Genomic DNA, 22,647 nt, shown 5'->3' with positions numbered 1-22,647 from the left:
GAATCCAGATAGATTTCCGGTTCCATAATCCGGATAGCGAAAAGTTATACCGGAATTTTCGGTAGGGAAGACATTAATTGTACTCAGTAGTTAACTAATTTATTGCTCAATTCACGTGTAACCCAACCGGCGACATGTCAACGTGTCTGATGCATACTCCAGAGCGCATACTTGGTTGCTTCTAGAGAATACTTAATTTGTTTTTTTTTTTGTTTTTTCTGAATGGCATATTTTACTGTATGACTGATTCAGTGACGTTCCCGTGGATGATTATTCGTCCCTCGACAGGTGTCTTGATTGGTGACATTTTACGAATATACTCTACAAGGATATCAAAATCAACTGGACCTGAAAAAGAAAATAATTTGTTTTGGTGATCGTGCCAGTTACCATTCTACAAGACAATATGCTAAAATATAACAATGTCCGAATAAAACCCAATCTAACAGATTATTTTGCAAGAGGTCAATGTTTTTCGTTTCTTTTTTTACGTGTACTCTTACTGTGAAAACATCAAGGCATCTCATTTCCACCGATTTTCTGGCGGGTAATTTCTACGCTGTCTGCGGAAGGAAGCCAGCACGAAAAAACAACGCTTTCTACGATATCAGTAGGTGCTATCATTTTTAGGTTACTCGTTTTCTGAATGTGCCGGGAAATGTAATGCAGTTCGCCTCGCCCTACGACGAACTAGAGTTCTAAGCTACGGGCCGGCCAGTCCAATCATGAGCCACTTATAAACCTCATGGCGTATTGCTCCAAAGTGCCCATCAGTGTGCACATCTTTATGCACAAATACGCACGTGGGACCTGCGTAAGTTGTTTATAGCTGTAGTTAAAAATTCGACCCGACAACTTTTAGTCCGCCAGGTCCGATCTTTGTACTCTCATTCTCTCCGCAGGCAATGAGATTAAAATCTTAGCCAATGAGAACGCCGAAGAACTAGACGCAAAACGCAAAGCGTGAACACTGAAAGTCACGTACTCCGTTTCGGTGACGATAGACGTTATTTTTGGTGAAGATTTTCTACAACAATATGATACAGTCAAGTTAATTAAAATCAATCAAAGTACCACAACTTTCTACCTGATTCTCCGTAGTTTTTTGCTTTGGCAAATCCATCTCCACCTCTGGCTACAAAGTCTGTCGTAACGATTGTGTAAATTTCTTCGTCAACTACGTTTTCGTAGAGAGGCACCTTGCATTTTCGACAGAGTATTTTTAGGGATATGACCCGGCATGATGATGGCAGCGACAAGTTGTACTCAACGCGGATGCCTGCGGGAATGAAAGGATTAGTTTGCAATTGTTCATTGCTCTCTCCTTTAACATATAAAAGCAAAAGAATAGCCTAAAACTTCTAGTTGTATCGGTGATTCCTTTATGGTTTTCGAGGCTTTTTTACCCATTAAATATAGGAGCTTACCAGAAACTTGAAGAAATTCTCCCTTCTTGTTTAGATAGCTGAAGTTTGCAACCGAATGTTCGAACATATTTCGTAATGTGGTTCCATTCAGCGTGACATTGATAATAGTTTGACCAAATGGTGCAGTCGTGAGTATTGCGCCCATTGTTATCTCTGTAATAATAAATAATGTCTCTGAATGACATGCAAGCATTTCTACAATCAGTAAGAGTGGCCTTATATACGCAAACACCGAAGGATTCGAAAATCACAGTCATATTCAATGAAAGGTATAGCTTTTGTTAATCCTGTACTTCACTATCGCTATATCCACATGAAACCTACAAGAGAAAAGTGGAACGTTAAAGAAAAGTTATACTTTACAAAACATATCAAGCGAATATTCTCAACCTTCTGAAAGATTCTGGCTACGATAACTTTGAGGCTTGTGCACGCTCAAGTGATGGTTTAAAAATTTAAAATTCCTCCTTGGGTACCCGAATTTCATGGCGCATCTGTATGCGCCATGTTATTCAGACTACGCGTTTGTTCACTTTAGGCTTCATTATCTCTTTGACGTGGCATAGATTTGGCGTTTTGGATTTTTTTCTCTTTGCAAAGCACCAAAGTTTTTCTTTCTTTCCCTTGGAGTAATTGGCTGCTAATACAATGCAATGGCTCCCTTCCGTTGTAAAGGGCTTTGAAGGAGTACCGCGAACAGATATCACGGGATTAAAACATATGTTCAACAGTTCGGTAAACACAATGCTGTCATATGCAATGCTTTCTTTGTCACTAAAAGCTTAAAGGACCCCTGAAAAAAAAAAGAATTTTTTTAAGCACTCAGGGTGGGACACGCGTGTCAGTAAATAAACTTTAGAGTAATTTTGAGTTCGAGAGAAATATTTGAAATTCTGCGCGCGAAGTCCGTGACGTCACGGGTCATTTCGGCATGACCATCTCGGTCGTCAAGGCGAAGCCGATCCACCACTCCTCCATCAGCCCTAAATACCGACAGAAAAAGCAAATGGAAAGGAGGTGACTGCCGACTCAATCACGTCTCGCGCCGTCAATACTGCCCTAAAAAAGTTACGAAAAAGAAAGCGCAAAATTAGTTTTTCGACACGCGAGTCTTAACCAGACTGTTAAAAAACAAACTTTTTTTCTTTTTCCGGTTTTTTTTTTTTTTTTTTTTTTCTAGAGAAACGCAGGTTGTGGCCCGTCCCGAGCATCTAATTGTCGCGCCATAGCCACTGAAACTGCGGCATTAGGCAATGACAAGGCAGAATGGAGAATCAAGAGGGCAGAACCGCGAATAAAACAAGTCACGCGATGCGTTCCTAAAGCTGTCATTCACTATGAGGAGCGCAAGTTCGTCTGCTTCTTTTGGCGGGGGTTGTGGTGATGTCAGAACGCCGAGCTCTGATTGGCTCTGCTTGAAGGCTAGCGGGTAGAGTTTAAAGCAAGCTACCTTGAAGCCCTGCAAAAGACGCAGACAAACTTGGGCTCCCGATAGAAAACGCATTTGTACCACTTGTAGGCGGCGTGCAAGGTTTGATCGAGAAAGGTAAACCCGGCTATATAAACGCTTTGCAGCAGCTGTGCATGGACGCCGCCATAACTGACCTTCAGTTTTTGGTTCCTCTTATTTCGTTTATTTCACTTCATCTTTACCATAGCAGGCCGGGTTATTGCCACATTAGATTCAACTGTGTCCTTTTCTAAAGCATCGGCCTTTGTAGAGAATCGTCAACTACCGTTTCAGTTGCTCCGCATTTCAGTAAGACAAGAGAAGGTCAGCAATGGCGGCTGTAATTTGGCGCGTGTGTAAAGCGTCTATAGCCTGCATTAATAAACTACTTTGCCAGAATGTGACCAAAAAAAAAATTAGGCCAGAGTGAGGATGTTTGAGAGCATGAACTTACGTGGATCAAAAGTTACAAGAACGTAAGGACTATAGTTTCTACGCGCAGACGACGACTACGGAGAGAAGGGGAAGAATGGTGTCGTCTTTTAGTCGCATCGCCTAGATGGCACCACCACACCGTCAGTGTTAGAGACACTGGTTTTGGTTTTGGCAGCAAAACGGAATCGTTATTCAATATTTTCTGGTCTTTTACTTACACACTGCTTTTTATTTCACCGTAAATAAAAAAAATAAAACGCGAACTTTGATACTTCTGTGCATTTGCTCAGTTCTAGAACATTTTTCAAAATAATTATTCTAGCAGACGTCGTCTGCTTCGCTTGCTCTTCGGGAACCCGGACACCGGCCCTCCCGTGGTTCGCTTTTAGCTTCTGTCCTGTTTCGCTGGATTGTTGTGCTTCATGAGGCAACTCATTCAAAAGCAACATGCGGATGTCGTGCGAAGCACAAGAGTCCAGCGAAACACGACGGAATCTAAAAGCGATCAAAGGGAGGGAGGCCGGTGTCCGAGCTCCTGAAGAACAAGCAAAGCAAACGACACCTGCTAGAATAAATATTTTGATAAATGTTTTGTATTTGAGGAGATACAAGTATAAATGCCGACATTTTAATTTTTTTTTTTTTTTTTTTTTTTGTTTTCGTTAAAATGAAAAGCAGTGTGTACGTAAACCACCACGAAATATTTAACAACGATTCCGTTTTGACACCAAAAACAAAACCAGTGGCTCTGACACTGGCGGAGCGGTGACGCCATCTATGCGATGCGACGCAAGGCAGACGCGATTGTTTCACTTTTCTCCTGGGTCGTCGTATGCTCGTAGATACCAGCTCTTGTTTTCTCTTAACTTTAAACTTAATTCACGCTCTCAAATTTTCTCATTGTGGCTTAAATGTTTTGTGTCACATTCTGCCAACCTTTCAGATTTCTGCGAAGGGCAGTTTATTTGTGCAGGCTAAAAAGCCGGGGTTTCCTTTATCGATCGAACCCTGTAGATAGGTCTTTGTTTTATTAGGAATCAGGGGGCATCAACTTTACCACTGCCCGCAAAATGCAATCATTATGACTAAGTTCACTGTTTTCGGAGTTCATTTTTCTCGAAATTCGGAGGGTGTTTTTCGGAGATTATTTGTCTCTGAAAATTGGGGTTTTATTGAGATGCACAATTTTCTGAAATTAAAAGTTTATTTTACTGTTCTCCCAATTGTTATAATTAAAAAAAAAACGAATAAATGAGATCCGGGTACTATGACCCGTTCTCCCAAGTAACCTTGACAAGCTAAAAGGCGAACACCTTTTTTCAGTAGGTCGAGATTTCAAAGGAAACTGAAGTGGCATTATCCTAGGACACTGACGCTATGCTCGTATAAAGTTTATTTGTAAAACACTGTTCTTTCTTTTCTTTACTCTCTAATTTGTAGTTTTTCCGATGAATCCGAATCGTTAGAAAATTTACTGGTGAGTTTTTTTTCGAATATTTCAAGTTTTATCCGAAAACACGGACCTTTAACTATAACCCATGAAAAAGACCAGAGTGAATCCACACAGAGATGACGTACAGATTAAAAGAACAAGCGTGGACTGTGAGCGTGGCATTCACGTCATAAAAATTTGAGAGCAGATTTAGTTTATATTATCAACGTTATCGGTGACTCGACATTATCGCTGGGCTTCATATTTGACTGTACTAAAGCAGCGAATCGGGCGAGCTGGTAGATGTTTTACATAATGTAAGCAGCTCAAGCGACGAAAACGAATTAAAGAAACATGGACAACAGGACAAAGCTGTACTATCAACTAAAGTATTATTGATAAGACAACTATAGGACTAAATACAGCTTCGTTTTCTCGTTTTCTTTTTCCACTTTGCCTTTGTTGCTTTGAGTAGTTTTCATCACGTATTGCTAATGAAATCAGAATTATTGGCCTTTTTTGGGCACCCTGCACACTACATGGCACACGTAGCATTCTAGGACACTGTTGACCACGAATTGGAGTGGCATGGTTTTGAATTTGATAGCCATATTGTGGAAGCGGTTAAGATTATAGGTAAATGAAAGAGGGATTTCAAATTTTTTGCGTGTGCTTCACGGGCGTCTTGCAGACATACGAGACGCCCATGAAAGCATTCGCTCAACATGAGCGTATATTGTTTTGGATTTTGAACTAGCTTCAATGCCAGATCAGCGCCAGCCCAGTTCATATATAGTCTTTCTCTCGGTGCATGCCCAACTTTCACACGGGTCATTCGATACCAAAGGAGACGCGGCAAATGTTTCATGCCTGAGGTATGTACAAAAAAAATTAATTGAAATAAACAAACCTCTTAAATTTAACAAAAAAGGATTATGATTTTTTTTTTACATCATACACTAACTTTCTTGAATTTGCATGAAACCCGCGTAAATAGGAATAATATTCTGAAAAAAAAAATAACGGTTGGGTACCATACACATTTGGGTGGGCGCCTAATTACTTAATAGCATGCCCTATCTTACTGTAAAATAAAGCATTGAAAGACGCCATTTTGAGTCCAACCAGGAGCTACAAAAGGAAGACTTTAAAATATTTCTTTATTTGTTTTAGTCAACTTGAAGCTGGGTGTTATCTAGGGTACACTTTTCCTCTGTTCTCATAGAACAAATTATTGAATTTCACGTGGTAAATATTTAAAGCCTCACTTTGTTGCGTTTTAATTAAAGAACACACTCCAGTTTATGCAGAAACGGCCTTATTAAGAGCCTGAAAAAGCAACGTGGGCATTGGTGCCCGCAACTTTCGAATTAGCTAAAAGTTTAATCCACCTCTGCTCACAACATATTAAAAAAAAATGTCTTGTTGTTGCTGATAATTTTTTTTTTCTTTTTAACTAGACTTTCTGCGATCATGCTTCCAAGCGCCCACCTCGTTGGCGACGCACGCCGGAGTTCGCCAACGAGGCGTCAAGTATGTGCGACACCGCCGCTAGGACTTCCACTCCCTCCTGTAAACACTCTTTATTCAGTTGAAGCGGACACTATCCTGACATCCAGTCATCCGTATATGCTCTACCTTACGTAATAAAACTATACCTCGTTCCAGCTTAGGTCCGAGCGCGGCCAATTTTATGAGCCGAAGGGCCAATCAAACACCCAAAGAGCCACAACGTCATGGCGTGCTCTCCGCAGTTGATAGGACCAGCCGCTATTCGCCGTCTCTCTGTGCACTGCTCCTCCATCGGCTAGTCCTATGAAGCGCAGAGAGCACGCCATGACGTTGCGATTTTACGCTGTTTGATCGGCCCTTCTTCTTATAACATCGGCCGCGCTCGGGACTAAGGTGAAACGAAGTAAAGCGTCTTAAATACACTCAACTGCCCCATCAACTGCCGACGAGTGCAGGCCTTCATCGTCTGCTTCCCGAGTATTGGAATCCATACTGCGCGTCGGCCGCTTCCCCATTAAATTTAAATGTATTTTGACAAAACTAAGATAGATTGAAGTTCGTTCGCGCATCTGCCAAAGACGCGGTGCCGACATAGTGACGACATCATGCAAACGAGTGCGTCACTCTTATAAGCGTCATTGTGGGCTGGGCCTGTTGCAATTTTTTTTTTTTTTTTTGGTTCACGCAATATTAAAAGTGGGAGCAAACACGCGAAAACTGATTGATGAATGTCTAAGAAAATATTACCAATTCGCAAATTCTATAAATCGGCCAAACCTCTTATAATAGCTGGCGTCAATACTGGAATTGCAACATCAGCCATGAAACCATTATTTAAAAAGTTAATCAATAAATTATTTAATATACCGACTTACCCTGACCGTTATTACCTCATCTAGTGTCCGGCGAGCCTAAAGCTCAGATAGGGAAGACGGCACCCGTGTAACTCTCACTTTTTATCAAACTTACTTTCTCTTAAAAAGTCAGTGGGTTAAGAATTCAAGACATGTTTTCGTGTCCTCCAGTGTATCCTAGAGTCTGAAACACTACTCATGTACGTGATCTCATGGGTGCGAGGCGTCCGTTGCAAAAAGGAGAATTCTGTTTTCATGAGAACACCGTTTTTCTTAGCGCTATATGTTCTATCAAAATATATTTAAGTTAAATAGTTAAGCGACATCGCCGTCACCATTTCGCTTTGGGGAAGAGCTATCCGGTCTGAATTGTTTTTTCTTTATATCTGGACATACAACAGACGAGGCAGATGCGCAGTATGCATTCCAAACTCTGAAGCAGACGATGCAGGCCTGCGTCCGTCGGCAGTTTCCTCGGAAGAAGTAGAGTCCATTTAAGACGCCAGTATTATTACGTAACTTACAGAGGATACGGGCGCATGGAAATCAGTATAACCTCCACTTTAACTGAATGAAGCGTGTTTTCAGGACAGCGTCGAAGACCTTGCGGCGGAGTCTCACGCCGTTGACGCTTCACTGGCGAACTCCAGCCTGGAGGCATGTTCGGGGAGGCTCATCTTTAAAAAATAACTTCTCAGCAACAAGAAAAAAAAGTTTTTTTTTAAATTTTTGTATATCTTGGAGAGATGAGGTTGATTGAACATTTGGCAATTTAGAAATTTGTGGGCAGCGATACCCACATTCATTTGTCTGGCTCTCAATAATGCCGGTTCTCCATATTATTCTATCAATAACCGGCTCTCAATAAGGCAGGTTCTCTTAATAAGACCGGTTCTCATTGTAAATAAAATTTCTCTCTTTTCTCTCTCTCTCTCTCTCTCCATAAACTGGATAATTTGTTATTTAATTAAACACAACCAAACGAGGTTTTAAATGTTTAAAGCGTGAAATTTAATCATTAGTTCTATGAGAACAAAAAAAAAAGGTATGGTTACTAACACCCAAATCCAAGTTGTCTCTTGTTTTTGGAGCTCCTGTTTGGACTCATAATGGCGTCTTTCCATGTTTGTATTTTACTGTAAGATGGGGCATGTTATTAAGTAATTAGGCAACCACCTGAACGTGTGGGGTACCCAACCGTTTTTCGCAATGTTTTTCTTAACTACACGGGTTTTATACAAATTCCAAAAATTTCGAGCGTGATAGAAAAAATAAATTAAATATAAAAAGAAGTTTCTTAAATTTCGGAGGATTCTTCATCCAAATTAAATTTTTCGCACAAATCCCAGACATAAAGAAATCGCTGCGTCTCCTTTCGCATGGAATGACACACACCAGAGCGCTTGGAATCGCTTCCTGAAATCTATCGATCTCGACATCTCTTGTCGACGACCGCGTTCACCAGAACGTACAAGAAGAAACCAAACGTGCATAAAAACACAACCTAAAAATAAAACAAAAAGACACTAACGAGCGCTTCGCCGAGCGTTCGTAAATACACAATTGTTATATGTTTGTCCACCACACCCTGTGAGTTTACCGGGGAGATTTTAGTGCCGCCGTTGAGACACGACCGTTGAGACACGAACCTCCAACGGCCGTAATGGCCTACCTAGGCTTAGCGAGGAGTACGGAAACGCTGCTTCCCGCTCCCGCACAGTCTCGGTCGCAGCCGATATGAGCGTTTGCTAAAACGCCACTCCCAATCAATAAAAACGTTCGAAGAGAACTATTGGCTGACATCAGAAATCCAGGGCCGTTCATTTCGCGCAGCAGTAAGTGCGAGTTCTTTGCTGTTCGTTGGTTTTCCTGTGCCAGCGACCGGCATGGCGCACTCATTGCCCTCGCAGCCGTGCCGGTCGCTGGCGTATGCCAATCAGTGAAACGCAATACTAATTGCCCTTGCTGGTGCACAAAAGGAGTGGCAAAGTCTTCGTCATGTCAAAAAATATCTTCCTTCCGAAGTATATAGTGATTACGATCGAAGCTCTTCCAAGCGCTGAGATAGGCTGCGATGAAGACCGTGGTCTCCTATACTACATGCAAAGCTCTGGCAAACCGAACGATTTGTTATCTTGTTTGGGAGGGGGCGAAAAGAAGCGGACCTCTGGCTAAGGAAAAACTTTGTGACGCTCAAATCGACCTCATTTTATTAGGGTGCACCAGTTGTTTAATTGAGCGCAAAGCTAGAACCTGTAGCAGGCCTGTGATATCGTCGCCCTATGTTTACCTCACGACCAGCTGTTTACATACGCACCGACTAAATCATGCCAAATGCCCCTTTGAAAAAACCCAGCATTCCATTCATATCGGTCGGAAACACCGAAACTATTATAAATTTAAGGAGAGTAGCATATTCGAAGACGGAGAGATTGTATCTGGTTATAACATCATGTTATGAAGTGCGGTCGGCCTATCGAAACTGAAACTTCATGGTTAACCATTACCCGAGATGCTTTGTGTGGCATCTCGCCGCTAGGTTTCTAAATAAAAGTCGTTTGTAATCGAAACGCTCCGAATAACACTCGGTGAATTCCATATTTAGACAACTTTTCATAACATAGTATTGCTTTGAACGTTATAAAACACATATAGGTAATTGTTAAATAAATTGACAAGGTTCGTGTTTTTAACTAAACCTGGTAGATTAGTAGTATTACATCTCTGCGGAATCCGTATTGCTATGTTTTGTTTTATTTGTGATTGAAAAGAAACGGCCATCTGCGTTCCAGGCCAGAATGGTTATTATCACTTGGAATCAACCGCACAAGTATTTCTACTTACCTCCTTGCTCAAGTGGAGCTCTAATGGTTCCCCCGTTTATTACTGCCGCGTTTACTTCGGACCAGTATTCGGGTGAAGACGTGTTCATATCCGCGTAGTAGGCGAAGTACGCATCTGCCATCATATTTCCGAGGTTGCACTCCCGGATTCGGCATATATTATCCTGTTGCTCGAGCAACACCTTGGTGTAACCAACTGGTTGCTGCATTACTTTAGTGACGTTTTCCTTGAACGGTGCAATTACTTTAATCATATCGGGATCTGAAAACCATTGAAAATATGAATGTAGCGAGCATCCGTAACAACGTCTAGCTTTATTTATTTTATTTTTTTAAGAAATAGCCACCATAGTTTCTTGCAGTTCGGTATCGGAATAAAGATACGTGCATACAAGTACCTATATGCATTTTTCTCGTTTCACTTTCTACTTTTTACACGAAATCACATGAATCAGGGCAGAGAATAAAAACCAAGTAGATCTAACTTATAATTTAGGTCATAATTGAAATCGTAATTCAGGTCCGACACGTTTAACTAATATATTTTAATTAAAACCTTTCCGAAAAAATGATTCCAAGAATAGCTTTTAACTACCGTGTGTCTATCATTTGATGATTTTTATGCGCATTTGTTTTGCGTTTAAATCGAAGTGTCTCCAAGCAAGAAATATCTGTATCAGGCTGGACGCGTGTAAAAGGCATGTTCTTCGCAGCTCGGATAATTTTTGTTTCTAGCTTCAACTTCGTTCGACATTTGAAAAACGTCCAATAACAAGTAAATCAAAACTTGAAAGAAAAACAAATGAAAGTTAATGTCTCATAATAACCAAATCAGAACGCAAAAAAAAGTCTTTTTAGCTTACTGGAGACAAAAAGATCAAGGAGTTTTTTTTATCAAGTTTGACTGGGTTTACATCAATAACAAGCTCATAATTATACTACTTGAAATTTACAACTATATTTTCTAAAGTGAGTGATTGGACGGGTGGATCGATCAATCTACCATGTTTAAAATTTAGTCTGTGATGAAGAACCACTACCTTTTAGCTATAGTCATTTAAAGCAGATTAATATGATAATATAATTTAAATCGAATAAATCTGATTCAAATAAAACGAAATTTATTTATTTTCTTGGCAAAAAACTACTTTTGCTGATATATATAGATATATTGTTCAAGCTCGTAGCATTCTCGTCAGCTAGAGCGCTTCTTGTGAATATGACAGGATTTGTGTTTGATTAGAATTAGTAGGGGCAAAGGATACCTTCTTAGGAAAGGTTACTCTGAACACAGAAAAAAACGTGTTTTTTTTCCTGGCAGTAATTTTTTTTTAACTTTCACTTGAAAATGTATGTACTTTATACTAAATTTTTAAGCACTGTTAACATATGTTGATATTTTTAATTTATTTGAGGGAATAGAAACAAGAATATGGCGATTGCGTCAGAACTAAGAGGGCATTAGAAACGTTGAAAACACTGTCTGTCATTCTCACTTAAATTTTTCCAGTAACTTTAATATTATAAATTTATTCGACCCTACAGTGTCTTTTCAACAAATCAGAAGCATGGCTATGTGTCTATACCTGAGAAATTTTACTCGACTTACCTTCCGGTACTGATGAATTTAGAAGAATAGGGTTTCCGGTACCATTAATAACCTTTCCAGTCTCGTCAAACTTTACCTGTAAAAATCCGAGGTATTTTCCATAGCAGTAGCCTTGAACTACGAGCCCTGTAGAACCGTCGTTTTTATTCACAATTGTTGGATAGTCACCCTCAGGAGTATTTTCTTTGGGATAACCAGTGCCTGGAAATAAATATATAAAAGTAAGAATGCTTGGGCACACTCTTAGAATATAGGAGCCGATCGTGCAAATTACCGTGATAAAGAAAAGTATTCGTGTGTCCGCCAACAATAACGTCGAGACCATCTACTTCTTTCATTATTTTCAGGTCTCGTAGATATCCACAGTGAGTAATTCCCACGATGATGTCCACGCCTTGATTCTTGAGATTTTTTATTTCTGCTTGAAAGCTCGTAATTTCGTCGTAAAATTCGACATTACCTGTGGTGTAACAAATGAATAAAACAATTATTAGGATATAAAACGATCACGTCTTGTGCGATAAAGTATAGTGATTACATGACAATAGATGGTATATGGTGATCCTCAATATTCACATGCCACTATAGGAACTGATGAGTTCAGCTGTCTAAGCTTAGAAGTATTTATACAATATGTAACGGAAGGAAAGATGCCATGTTAGTTTGAAGCATTATACAATTTCGTCTGTGCAAGATATGCTAGATTTTTATAAAGTTACGCCCCATTGTATCTCACCTTTGTACAGACGTGAGAAATTCGGGGCCAAATGAACGGTAGTGGCTGGAGCGCTAGTGTCCTAGTTATGAGGTCGAGTTCAGGCCTGTTCGTACATGACCGTTTTTGCCAATATTCAATAGCAAGTTAACATGCCAAAATGTGACCTTCCTCTCGGATGCCATTGTAGCTTGCAGGTATATGTCGATATGAGTCCCGGCAATGCAATTAAATGCTGCTATATGAGCGAAACTTTAGGCTTATCTTGGCGCTACATTTGACAACAATCTCAATCGAATCAAATGTGGCGTTTAAAATATCAGGTCAATAAACGAAAGCTACTTGAAAATATTTTTTTAGAGCATTGCGATTAGACGTCTTACTGATAAGAAAACGTTGAACACGTATTATTTTTGGGTCATATGAGCTATGTATACGAACAATCGCATTATATAAGGGAGACATTAAAAGAGAAAACATCTGCGAATAGACCCTGCGTATAATGTTTCAAATTCCCACGTCAATCTCGGTGTTAAATCGCGGTTTAGTGCATTAGAGAGTGCACCTTTCTCGCCTCGTCATTCAGCGATACTTGTTTGTGTATATAGCTTTTGAACTCATCCAGTGATAGGTGCAAACACAAAATTGGAGACTACTTTCTGTGGCAACAAATTCACAGCTATTCTTAGGATATCCAGCATATGTGTTATTCCACAAGTGGTTTCTAAAAAAAACGTTTTGCTTCTGGTTTTGTTTTCGGTAAGAAGTACCTGCCCACGCTCTAACCTACAACTTGTTTATTAAACTAGGTAGGCCTTCATCGAGAATGCTTCCCGGTGATGAGTTACTGTCGCAAATGCTAACAGGATAGAAAACCAGAATCGAGTAGAATATATCATCATAACTGCGAGATAAGTGACGTTTCAACTGATACAAAACCCAAACCTATATTAGACGCAAAACTTTAAGCAGTATGCCAAAGAGGACCGATAATATGTGTACATGGTAATTGTATGCTTGTGTATTGAGTGGACGGCTATATTTTTATTATGAATGATTGAGTTTTGTGAGCGTTTCAAAGTTACTCATTGAAAAGCGGAATGCGTTCTGGGACACGTTTCACGCTCGTGACATCATACCCTATTGGAAATTCTTATTTGTATGAGAAATTTTTGTGTCCCATAAACACATATGAAACATACAGGATATATAAATAAGAACATATAAGAACCATATAAGAACCATATAAGAACTCTATAAGAAGTATATAAGGTATATAAGAACATAGAAGCACCATATAAGAAACTTGGGAGAAGTTTCTTATTTATTTCTTATGTGGTTCTTATACGTCTTATATAGTTCTCCAATAATTCTTATATAGTTCTTATATGGTTCTTATATGTTCTTATATATCTTGCATGGATTCTTATGTGTTTATTGGACACGAGAAATTTCTCATACAAATGACGTTTTCACCAGGGTAGGCTTTAGGAAGAACAAAGGCACGGTCAGTTAAGAGGCTTGTCACATGGTAGAGTTAACGTGTTAACATCTAGCTTAGACAAAGTACACACGAACTGAACCGCACGATCGTGCCGTTCAATGGAACCCATCGTCCGGTTTGCCTCGTCGTCACCACCACGTTGGCGGAGTGCACATCCTGCACGATACCTGCGGCTATGTGCAGAACACCACATATACACAAATATTACGACCACAATGACGACCTCAGTGAACGACACCTGCGCCAGTCCATTTGCAGCGAGATCCCAGACGAGCGATTTGTGTATTTGGGCAAACCGTGCTGATTGGTGAGTTTAAGTACGCCAACGCCTTTGCACACATTTTATAGTAGACGCCTGAAGGGGTAATGAACCTTCAACTGATGTGTTTACATTATTTACAAAAGCACATGCATCCGGCTCGTGTCTCGCTGACCGTACCGGTCACACGAACCGTTCAAGTTTTATTCTCTTTTGGCTCTCTAAAGACTAGTACATGTTCCACCCCCCCCCCCCTTCTCCCTTGGAGAGGAACTGTTAGGGACGAGGGTGTCTCTTGGCTTAGTGGTAAAATAATTTTTGGAGGGTTCTTTTAAGTCATCAGGAATCATACGCGGGTTTGATGCGGCCGAGGGATATAATTTTCTTCCGGCCATTGATCGAGAGAGTGACATGTTTGTCATTACGCTCGAAAACTTCGTAGCGCCCGTCATAGGGGCAGTGTAGCGGATGTCTGACTGTGCCGTTTCTTAGTAAAACTTGTCTACAACGGTGAATATCTGAGCTTACTAGGACGTTGCGGGACTGAATTATTCTGTGCAACGTTTAGGTTTTGGAGGAAGGATTTTAATCGCCTGGCGTAGTTTTCGTAGTCGATGAGGCGGTGTTCTTCATTTATGTGAAAAAATTCTTCAAGCAGCCGAAGTGTAGTGCCGTTTGTTCGGCGGAACTGCACTTGATCTCGTGTGGTACTGCTGTTCGGATCCCCAAAAGCACAACTGGCAGGATTTCGGCCCACAGCCTTGATGTGTCACGTGCCCAAATTGCAGCCTACATTTTTCTGTGGAATCTTTCCACGAGGCCCTTAAATCAAGGGTGGTGTGCTGTGGGCTTCATGTGTTTCGTATTAAGGAAAGACGACAACATGCGAAAGAGGGGACTTTCGAATTGTCTCACTCTATCTGTATTTACTGTTGCCGGTATTCTAAACCGGCTGATCCACACACTCTAAGAAAAAAGTTGGCCTCAAGGGACTAACGGCAGCATTTGGTCCTCTGAACTCCCAGTTGCTCCCCGAAAGGACCATCTGGCTCAAGCTAGGTACCGTGCGCAAAAGCTGGGGACTAACTGCGCTCGACTGGGACCAACCGATAGGCGTGCGCGAGCAAAAGCATCCATTAGTCCCCCTCAGACAGGGTGCATCTGTATGATTTAGTCCCCGAAGGCAAACGGAATGTTCGCGAGGAGGACGGATGCTATTTCGCTTGTCTTGGGGATCGGCGAGACTCAGCCCAGCACGGCTGAAAGTGTTGACAAAACTCGGACGAGACCGGCGAATTTGTTTAATGTGCCACGAAAGTTAAGACATTACATGGTAGAGCTTCACGTGTTGTGTGAATGCGAGTGAACGAATGTGTTGACTCGACTTCACCCAACTATCTCGTCAAAAAGAATCTGTTGACATTCCACAAGTCCCATTTACGTAATTTGCCTTCGCGCAAAAAATGTGCATTTATCCAAACGCAACACCTCCAAATACTAACACTCTTTTCCTTTTAAAATTAAACTTAACAGTTTGTAAAAGCCACGCTTTTAACACCGGAATCTTGCAGTCACAATAAATGGTCACTTCAATCGCTAAAACTGAGCATTCCCACCGGCGATATAAGCAGTAGCGCGATGCGACTAGATCGCATCGCAAAAAAAAATTAGATGGTCACACCGGCGTGTGCGATGAGCGAGTCCAACGCCTTCGTTGGCGAGTCGTTTCTCGAAAACTCTCGCTCCGAACGCCGTTGATTGGCTCAGCCGCTCCGCGACTAGATCGCATCGCAAAAAAGTCGGGTCTAGAAGCGACTGCTCAAATCGCGTCGCTTGTTGCCCGCGATGGTCGCTTTTGCGATGAAAGTTATCGCGCGACTAGATCGCAAAGCCGGTGGGAACGCGCCTCCGTCTCTGCGTGACAAACCTTTCTGGGTAGTCCAATGTCGAACTCAAAATCCACAACGACACACTTGATGCACGGCACGTTCCACTTAAAGCGCACATTCAGGGGCAGTATCCAGACGCCTTCATGCCATCGTCGTCGCTGTTTCCAAAACAATCCAGATGAACAACGAAGAACGAATCACGCCCGGAACGTCACACCTGGCAGCACCCTACTAGTACAAAACAAATGCAAACTAAAAAAAAAAAGCCACTTGAGAAAGCTGAAAATTCTTAAGAGAGAGAGAGAGAGAAAAGAAAGAAAAAAAAAGGGTTTGCTTGTACGTCACTCGACCGGCGTGTTGAAAGTGGCGACCTTCTCCCGGCCTTGGAGCTCTTCGGTGTCCTTGTGTCGTGAGTAGTGGGAGCGGGAAAAGAGATTATCTTCTGCGCGCACTGCCCCCTCCCCCCAATCCCCTACCCCGCATTCTTTGCTCCTTGTACACGGGGGGGGGGGGGGGGGGGGGGGGGGGGTTGGGCAGATGGGGTCCGTCGGGAAAATGGGAAGTGTCTTTGTTTGAAAAGAACCTGTTTTTAGTAAGTTGAAAGTCGAAATACAGCCTTCGTCGGAGGCTGGTCGCCTTGTGTCGTCTCCGTTCATGGCGGGATCCGGTTTGGATTCGCGGTACTGAAGCACTGCACTTGATCTGTTCTGAAGTCACAAGTCAATGGAACTCGATTAAGGTATGTCGAAGTACTTCTGTTTATGGTGTGATTATTAACTGCGGCTTTAGAAAGTGTTTTATTTTGAGCGCGTTCTCTAGCTTGCAAAGCGCGCGTCGTGCTTTATTCTTTTTGGCACCGTGGTTGCTGATTTTTTTATGCAGCACAGAGACCTCATATTCAATCGTATCGAGCGAAACGCCAGTTCTACCTATGACTTATTCTTTTTTTGTGTGTGTATGTTTCGCAGACGCACAAATGGTCAAGCAGGATCGCTTGACCATAAACGCCTGTCCACACATGCAGCGGAGCGCTACAGGCATAGCGCTGACCTTGCGCTAACCGCGTGCTGATGGGATCGGTCACCAGCTGTGTATCGCACCGACAAAACTCTTGCTCATGGCAGACGAAAAGTAGCTCATGACACGTGAGCAGCGCTATATCAGCGCTTCGCTGCGTGTGAGAGCCGGCATTAATGGAGATATTTATTTGATTGTACACTAGACTTTCGCGTTGATGGCGGGAGATCGTGCCGTCACTTTGAAGCATAGTTCGAGCACGCACGCGCCGGGTCTGTAATTCGCAGCGAACGGTCTACTAAAATCTAATATTGCGCTGGTCTGCTGTCAACAGATCGCATGTTGGATGTGAACCATTGTATCACTTATGCAGTCTATTTGTTAATTTATTATGCATGTGTTATAACTTATATATCATATATTTGTCAAGCGATTGGGTATTTACGCTGCCCTGTTACTAATAACCCAAATTCCTCGCAAACAGGCTAGAAGCTGCCGGTGCCCCAATAAACGGTGCTGGGACCACGACCGGCTTGGACAGACGTCCCAGTGTCCAAGCCATCGTCGACGCAAGTGCACTCTTCGGAATTTGGCATTATCGTGGATTCTACCGCCCAGGAACTTCGACTTCAGTCATCCTTGAATGCGATGTGTATCTACGAGGCAATAAAGCTACGTTTAACCTGAACTCCACAATTTCATTTCGGAGATTTGTGGCTCGGGACCAAATGTAAAGGATAAACCTTTAGTCCCAGAGGTCTAAATCCAAGGGCGCAACGTTTAGACCCAGAGGTCCAAGTGCAAGGGCCTAACAGTTGGTCCTTGGGTTCATTTGAAACGGTGTAACAGTTAGTCCCAGGGGTCCAAGTGCAAGGGCCTAACAGTTCGTCCTCGGGGTTCAATTTAAACGGTGTAACAGTTGGTCCCAGGGGACCAAGTGCAAGGGCCTAACAGTTAGTCCTCGAGGTGCATTTGAAACGGTGTAACAGTTCGTCCCAACGGTGCTAGTGCGAGGGACTAACTGACGGGGCGCAACAGTTGCTCCCGTTACAGTTGCTCCCCTAGGGGACTAATGGTGGTGGCAGCGCATTTGGTCCCCCGAGGGACTAAGTGGCGCTCCCTTTTTTCTTAGAGTGCATGGTGCGCAGCCGTTTCCTCTGTCATTTCTTTCATGGTCATAGCCTTGGCCCTGGCTGCAGAGACCCCATACTCGCCAACCCCGCCAAACCTAGCTGCGAACACCCTACACCCGTAACCCACATCAGTGCCGCTTGCTGGTGACTCCCACGAAAGTCCGTAGCCTAACAAGCTGGGCGGTACCGCTACGTCTTTAGAATACCAGGGTCACAAGCAACAGTGGCAAAAGCCTATCACGCCTGGATCACCCATTTGAAGGGGTCATTAACATTCAACTTACCTATTGACATTATTTGCACCAAGCTAACAGGATGGGGCTTGCGGCCGTGTTCGGAGCTGAGCTCGTGGTGTTTCAATGTCCTTTCTGTTCACATTTAGCTGAGCTTGCCTGTTGCGCGAGTCTTTTACTTTCTTTTCTCTTGGCCCACCAGGGGCCGCTTCAAGTCCTTACTGCAAACATTACTGTCCCGCAAGCGTTTACTTTTAAAGTGGGACAGCGGACGAGCGAGGAGAACCGCTTCAGCAGTTCCTCGTTATTTTGCATACCGGCGAAATGCACCACACTTCGTCTCGCCATAAACACGCCGAATGTTCCTGAACATTTGATGCTTAAACAAAGCAAACTAAATGTTTGAAGGAGACGGCTAACCGGCCGTCAGCTTTCGTAAATATGGTAGCGACAACTCGGCCAAATATGCCGGCGCGACCCAGCGTGGCATACTCGACGTTGGCATTTTTCGCCAATCGCTCGTGCTCCCGAAGAGGTCTGACTCGCATATACTATTACGCCCAACTCCTGCGGCTCAGCGCTGCATTTGTGAAACTAGTGAGGTCAGAATACTGAAAAGAAGGTTAAGACGCATCCACTACATTAAATCTGTGGATCATTTAATTTATTTTAAAATCTTTTCGTGAGCTTTATTACAACAAAAAAGGGTGTTTCTGAGGCTATGGAGCTCGGTATTCTATACAAAAATAAAAAAAGTGCTAAAATTTTGTTTTTTTACCACTTCAAAATCACCAAAAGACAAGTTGGTGCAGTGATCGTCATGCGATTTAAATAACGAGTAGCGTCAATACTAAAACGAAGCTGGCCGACATAACAGAAAAATACACACGCCAGGTATCAGTCTTAGGTTTTTTGTATACTTATGATGATATAGCTGAAATTACATAAATTATGTAACATTCAGTTTCGAAAGTTTTACAAAATCTGGGTGGTGGTTAGTGGAAATATATTGCGTTCTCTTCGATTGCCATAGATGGATCATGAATGTGGTTGGTTTATTCATGACTATTGACAGTCGTAAGAGAACTTTCGAAGTACCGGCAAGATGGTTCATTTGTGCTTTTCTATCTTATGTTTTTCTATCGCCAAATTTATGCCAACCTGTATGGAGATTTTATCAATCAAGTCGAGGTAATCTACCTGATCGTGCGTATTCGGAACAGTCGCCCGCAATGCGCCGTCTTTAGAGAGCTGACATGATTTTTTCATTTGTTTCCTTGTTTGTGGGCCTTGCTAAGCAGCTTGTTCTTTCGGTATATTCTCACAACTCGACTTTTTGAACAAAAACCTACGAGGTAAATTGCATACGATATTCACAAAAAAAATAGAACACCTGAGCAAAATTGAAAAAAATAGTGTTTATTACCGTATTAGATTCAGTACTCTATAGACCGACACGCTGTTTACAAACGAGCCCACGTTTGCCTACACCAAGTGGGCGCGTGGGCAGAAACCGGATTCGCGTGAAGTGAAGCGTCTGCGCATGCCCCGTGCCGTCGACAGCGCCACCGCAGCTACGTGACGTCGGGGCCGCGTGTTGGTCTATAGGAGCTTCTAGCATAAAGTGTTAGAAGTAGTTTAGAGTCATAAATAAGAAGCTACAATTTATTTCCTTTAATTTTCTTATGCTACATAGTCATATCACTCATTTGAGCTCGGTTGCACAAAATTTAATAACACAAAAGAATATCACAGAGGATAGAGGACCGGAATATTTTAAAGCTTTAAAGATAAAACGTCCCAAAATAACGCGACCTTATCGAAAGGTGGTGCCCTTATAACATTCAGGTATTCACTGCAGAGTAATTTTAATTAACTTCCTACCTGGATTTGAAAGTTCTTTTGTTTGGGGAAGTACAGCCCCAACGATTCCAATTGTTCTTCCGTTCACAGTTACTGTAACACTTTTCTTGATCGGCTTATCCTTAAGAGCCGGTTCTTTGTTGAAATCAGTATTGGTGCCGACAACACTTATATTCGCAGCGTTCATTCTGTCTAGAAAGGGGGCCAGTCCTTCGGGTCCATCGTCGAACTCGTGATTTCCTAGACACTGAAAATAGTTGTATTTTCTATATAATAAAAACTATAGTTTTTTATGATCATTAGAATATTCCTGAAAAATGTGTTAAACGATTACATCTAGCACCTAGTTCTTGTCCATAATGACTGAAGTGAAACGCGAGGCGTGACTACAAAGTAACAATACTCATCTATAAAGCAATAGTAAAAAAATACGCAATTGGAATGTTTTTTTTTCTTTTTATATACTCCCCTTTCAGGTCCCTAGAAAGCTCCATGCGAATGCTCCTTTTCTGAAATCGGTGATGTAGGTCATCAAGTGATAAGCCCTTCATGAGCTACGTCCCTTTTGTCTCCACAGCGTCAAGAGAATCAAATCGTGTTCCTTTTAACCAATACTTGATCTTGGAGAATAGGAATATATCATTAAGGTTAGGTCAAGTGAGTACAGCGAATGCTCCAACACGGTGATGCTATGCTGAGCCAGGAACGACATGAATTACAAGGATTTGCCTGCTGGGGCGTTAACTTGATGAAGGATTCATCAATTGTTCCTCCACATTTCAGGCCATGTCGTTCTCTGCGCAGCATAGCATCAAAGTGTTGGATCATGAGCTGTACTCATCATACCAGGCCCTATCTGACCTTTCCCTATTCCCCAAGCTCAAGTCTGGGTTAAAAGTAACGATTTTTGACTTTGTTGCCACTGTCAAGACAAATCTGACGGAGCACAGGAACTGATTCACTTGATGACCAACTACACTGGCTTCAGCAAGGAAGGTTTGCATGGAACGGGGGTAGCAACAGGGGAGGGTGAAACACAAAATACACTGCAGTTGTGTAATCATTTTGTAATGCTTCTAAAGATGAGTCTCGCTATTTAATTGCCACACCTCGTACTTGACTTTCACGACGAGCTTATATGCTCTAGAACAAGAAACACGATACAGGAAAAAAATGGACGAAAAAGGGCACAGCTATTGATATTACTTCGCATCATTATATTTTTTTCTAACGCCCGCCCTCCCCAAAGGTTACCAAACTTTCTCGCAAAAAGATAACAGCGGATACAAGGAACATACATCCAACAGATTCTGCGTGACCACAGAGCGCAATTTAACAACCTTACACAATAGACCAGGGGTGGCCAAGCTGCGGCTCGCCAGCCGCATGCCGCTCTTCGCGTATTAAAGTGCGGCTCACGGCTCCCTCCCCAACAACCCCCCCCCCCCCCCGCCAAAAAAAAAAAAAAAGAAGAGAGAAATGGAACGCGTTTTAAATCGAAAGACAGGTTGCGGTTTGGTAGTCTTGTCTTACTGCTACCTTACGTACAGTTGGACTGCTTTTGACTCGGATAGATTGAAAGTAGTTTCAAGCTTCGTTTATTGCTCTGGAGAAAAGTTTGCCCCCCCCCCCCCCCCCCCCCACAGCTCTTAGGCCGGGCCAGCCTGGCCACTCCTGCAATAGATAGACCCTTTCCCCCCTTTCCGGAATTCAGTGCCATCTGGTGACTCAAATGGCAGCTTAACTTTTACCGTACTAATCGTGGCAATGAACCTGAGGTCTGCAGTGTGTGATGGGGCACCGCCACTTTGGCAAGTCAATGTTCAATGATGATCTGCGCTTCACTGTAGTTCTTCAATTTCTTTCAGTTTCGATGGCAAAAAAAGATGTAGCGCACTGTGCTGTCTGTTTCTCGCCTTTTTGTCCCTGTTTTTGAGCGCTAAAATGTATTCCAAATTCCAAAACCAACTAGCCCAACAATCTACTCGACTGAAAAAGGTGCAACCAGTCAGAATGAAGCGTCAACCCACAAAGACGCCTTGATAAAGCTCTATACATCAATGGGCTTTGAAGCCTAGTGTGTGCTACGAACAGATCGACTGGACCCGAATTAGAAAATGACGCTTACATTGAACGCTTTTGCATTCAATTCCTGCGTCAAGTCGCACTAAAGTCTAAAATGTATAGGCCTGGGATAATCTGCTTAGGATCATCTTCAACTTCTTCCTTCATCAGTAAACGGAAGGTCGCCATTAGTATAGCACATATGCCATTTTTCAGATGGTGATAGCGACCAAAGTGGCCAGACTGAGTTTGAAAAGGGTCTATGCCAGGTCATGGAAAAACCTGCGACCATTAAATTTGTAAAACGTTGAAAAGCAGGGTCAAAGCCTAAACTAGAATAAACAAGTAAAAATATACAATAGCAACGAATAAGCAAGTTGATTAGTCCACTTGCATTGACAGCAGATG

The 22,647-nt window shown here is 42.3% G+C and overlaps 1 protein-coding gene across 1 annotated transcript in view; it reads right to left on the bottom strand.

The window, feature by feature from the left end:
* Window positions 1-232: 232 nt before the first annotated feature.
* The window catches only part of LOC120846795 (snake venom 5'-nucleotidase-like), a 40,406-nt gene continuing 17,991 nt past the window's right edge, over window positions 233-22,647 (bottom strand). The window contains exons 3-9 of the mRNA XM_040218672.1: window positions 20,197-20,422; window positions 11,837-12,022; window positions 11,563-11,763; window positions 9,955-10,215; window positions 1,428-1,580; window positions 1,088-1,279; window positions 233-348 (exon numbers count right to left, since the gene is read on the bottom strand). Coding sequence (XP_040074606.1) covers window positions 233-348; window positions 1,088-1,279; window positions 1,428-1,580; window positions 9,955-10,215; window positions 11,563-11,763; window positions 11,837-12,022; window positions 20,197-20,422 — 1,335 coding nt within the window. The remainder of the gene's footprint in view (window positions 349-1,087; window positions 1,280-1,427; window positions 1,581-9,954; window positions 10,216-11,562; window positions 11,764-11,836; window positions 12,023-20,196; window positions 20,423-22,647) is intronic.

The sequence above is a fragment of the Ixodes scapularis genome, unplaced genomic scaffold (assembly GCF_016920785.2).
Source record: "Ixodes scapularis isolate PalLabHiFi unplaced genomic scaffold, ASM1692078v2 PGA_scaffold11__112_contigs__length_91849675, whole genome shotgun sequence".
NCBI lineage: Eukaryota > Metazoa > Arthropoda > Arachnida > Ixodida > Ixodidae > Ixodes > Ixodes scapularis.
This window is presented reverse-complemented; position numbering and strand designations above follow the sequence as displayed.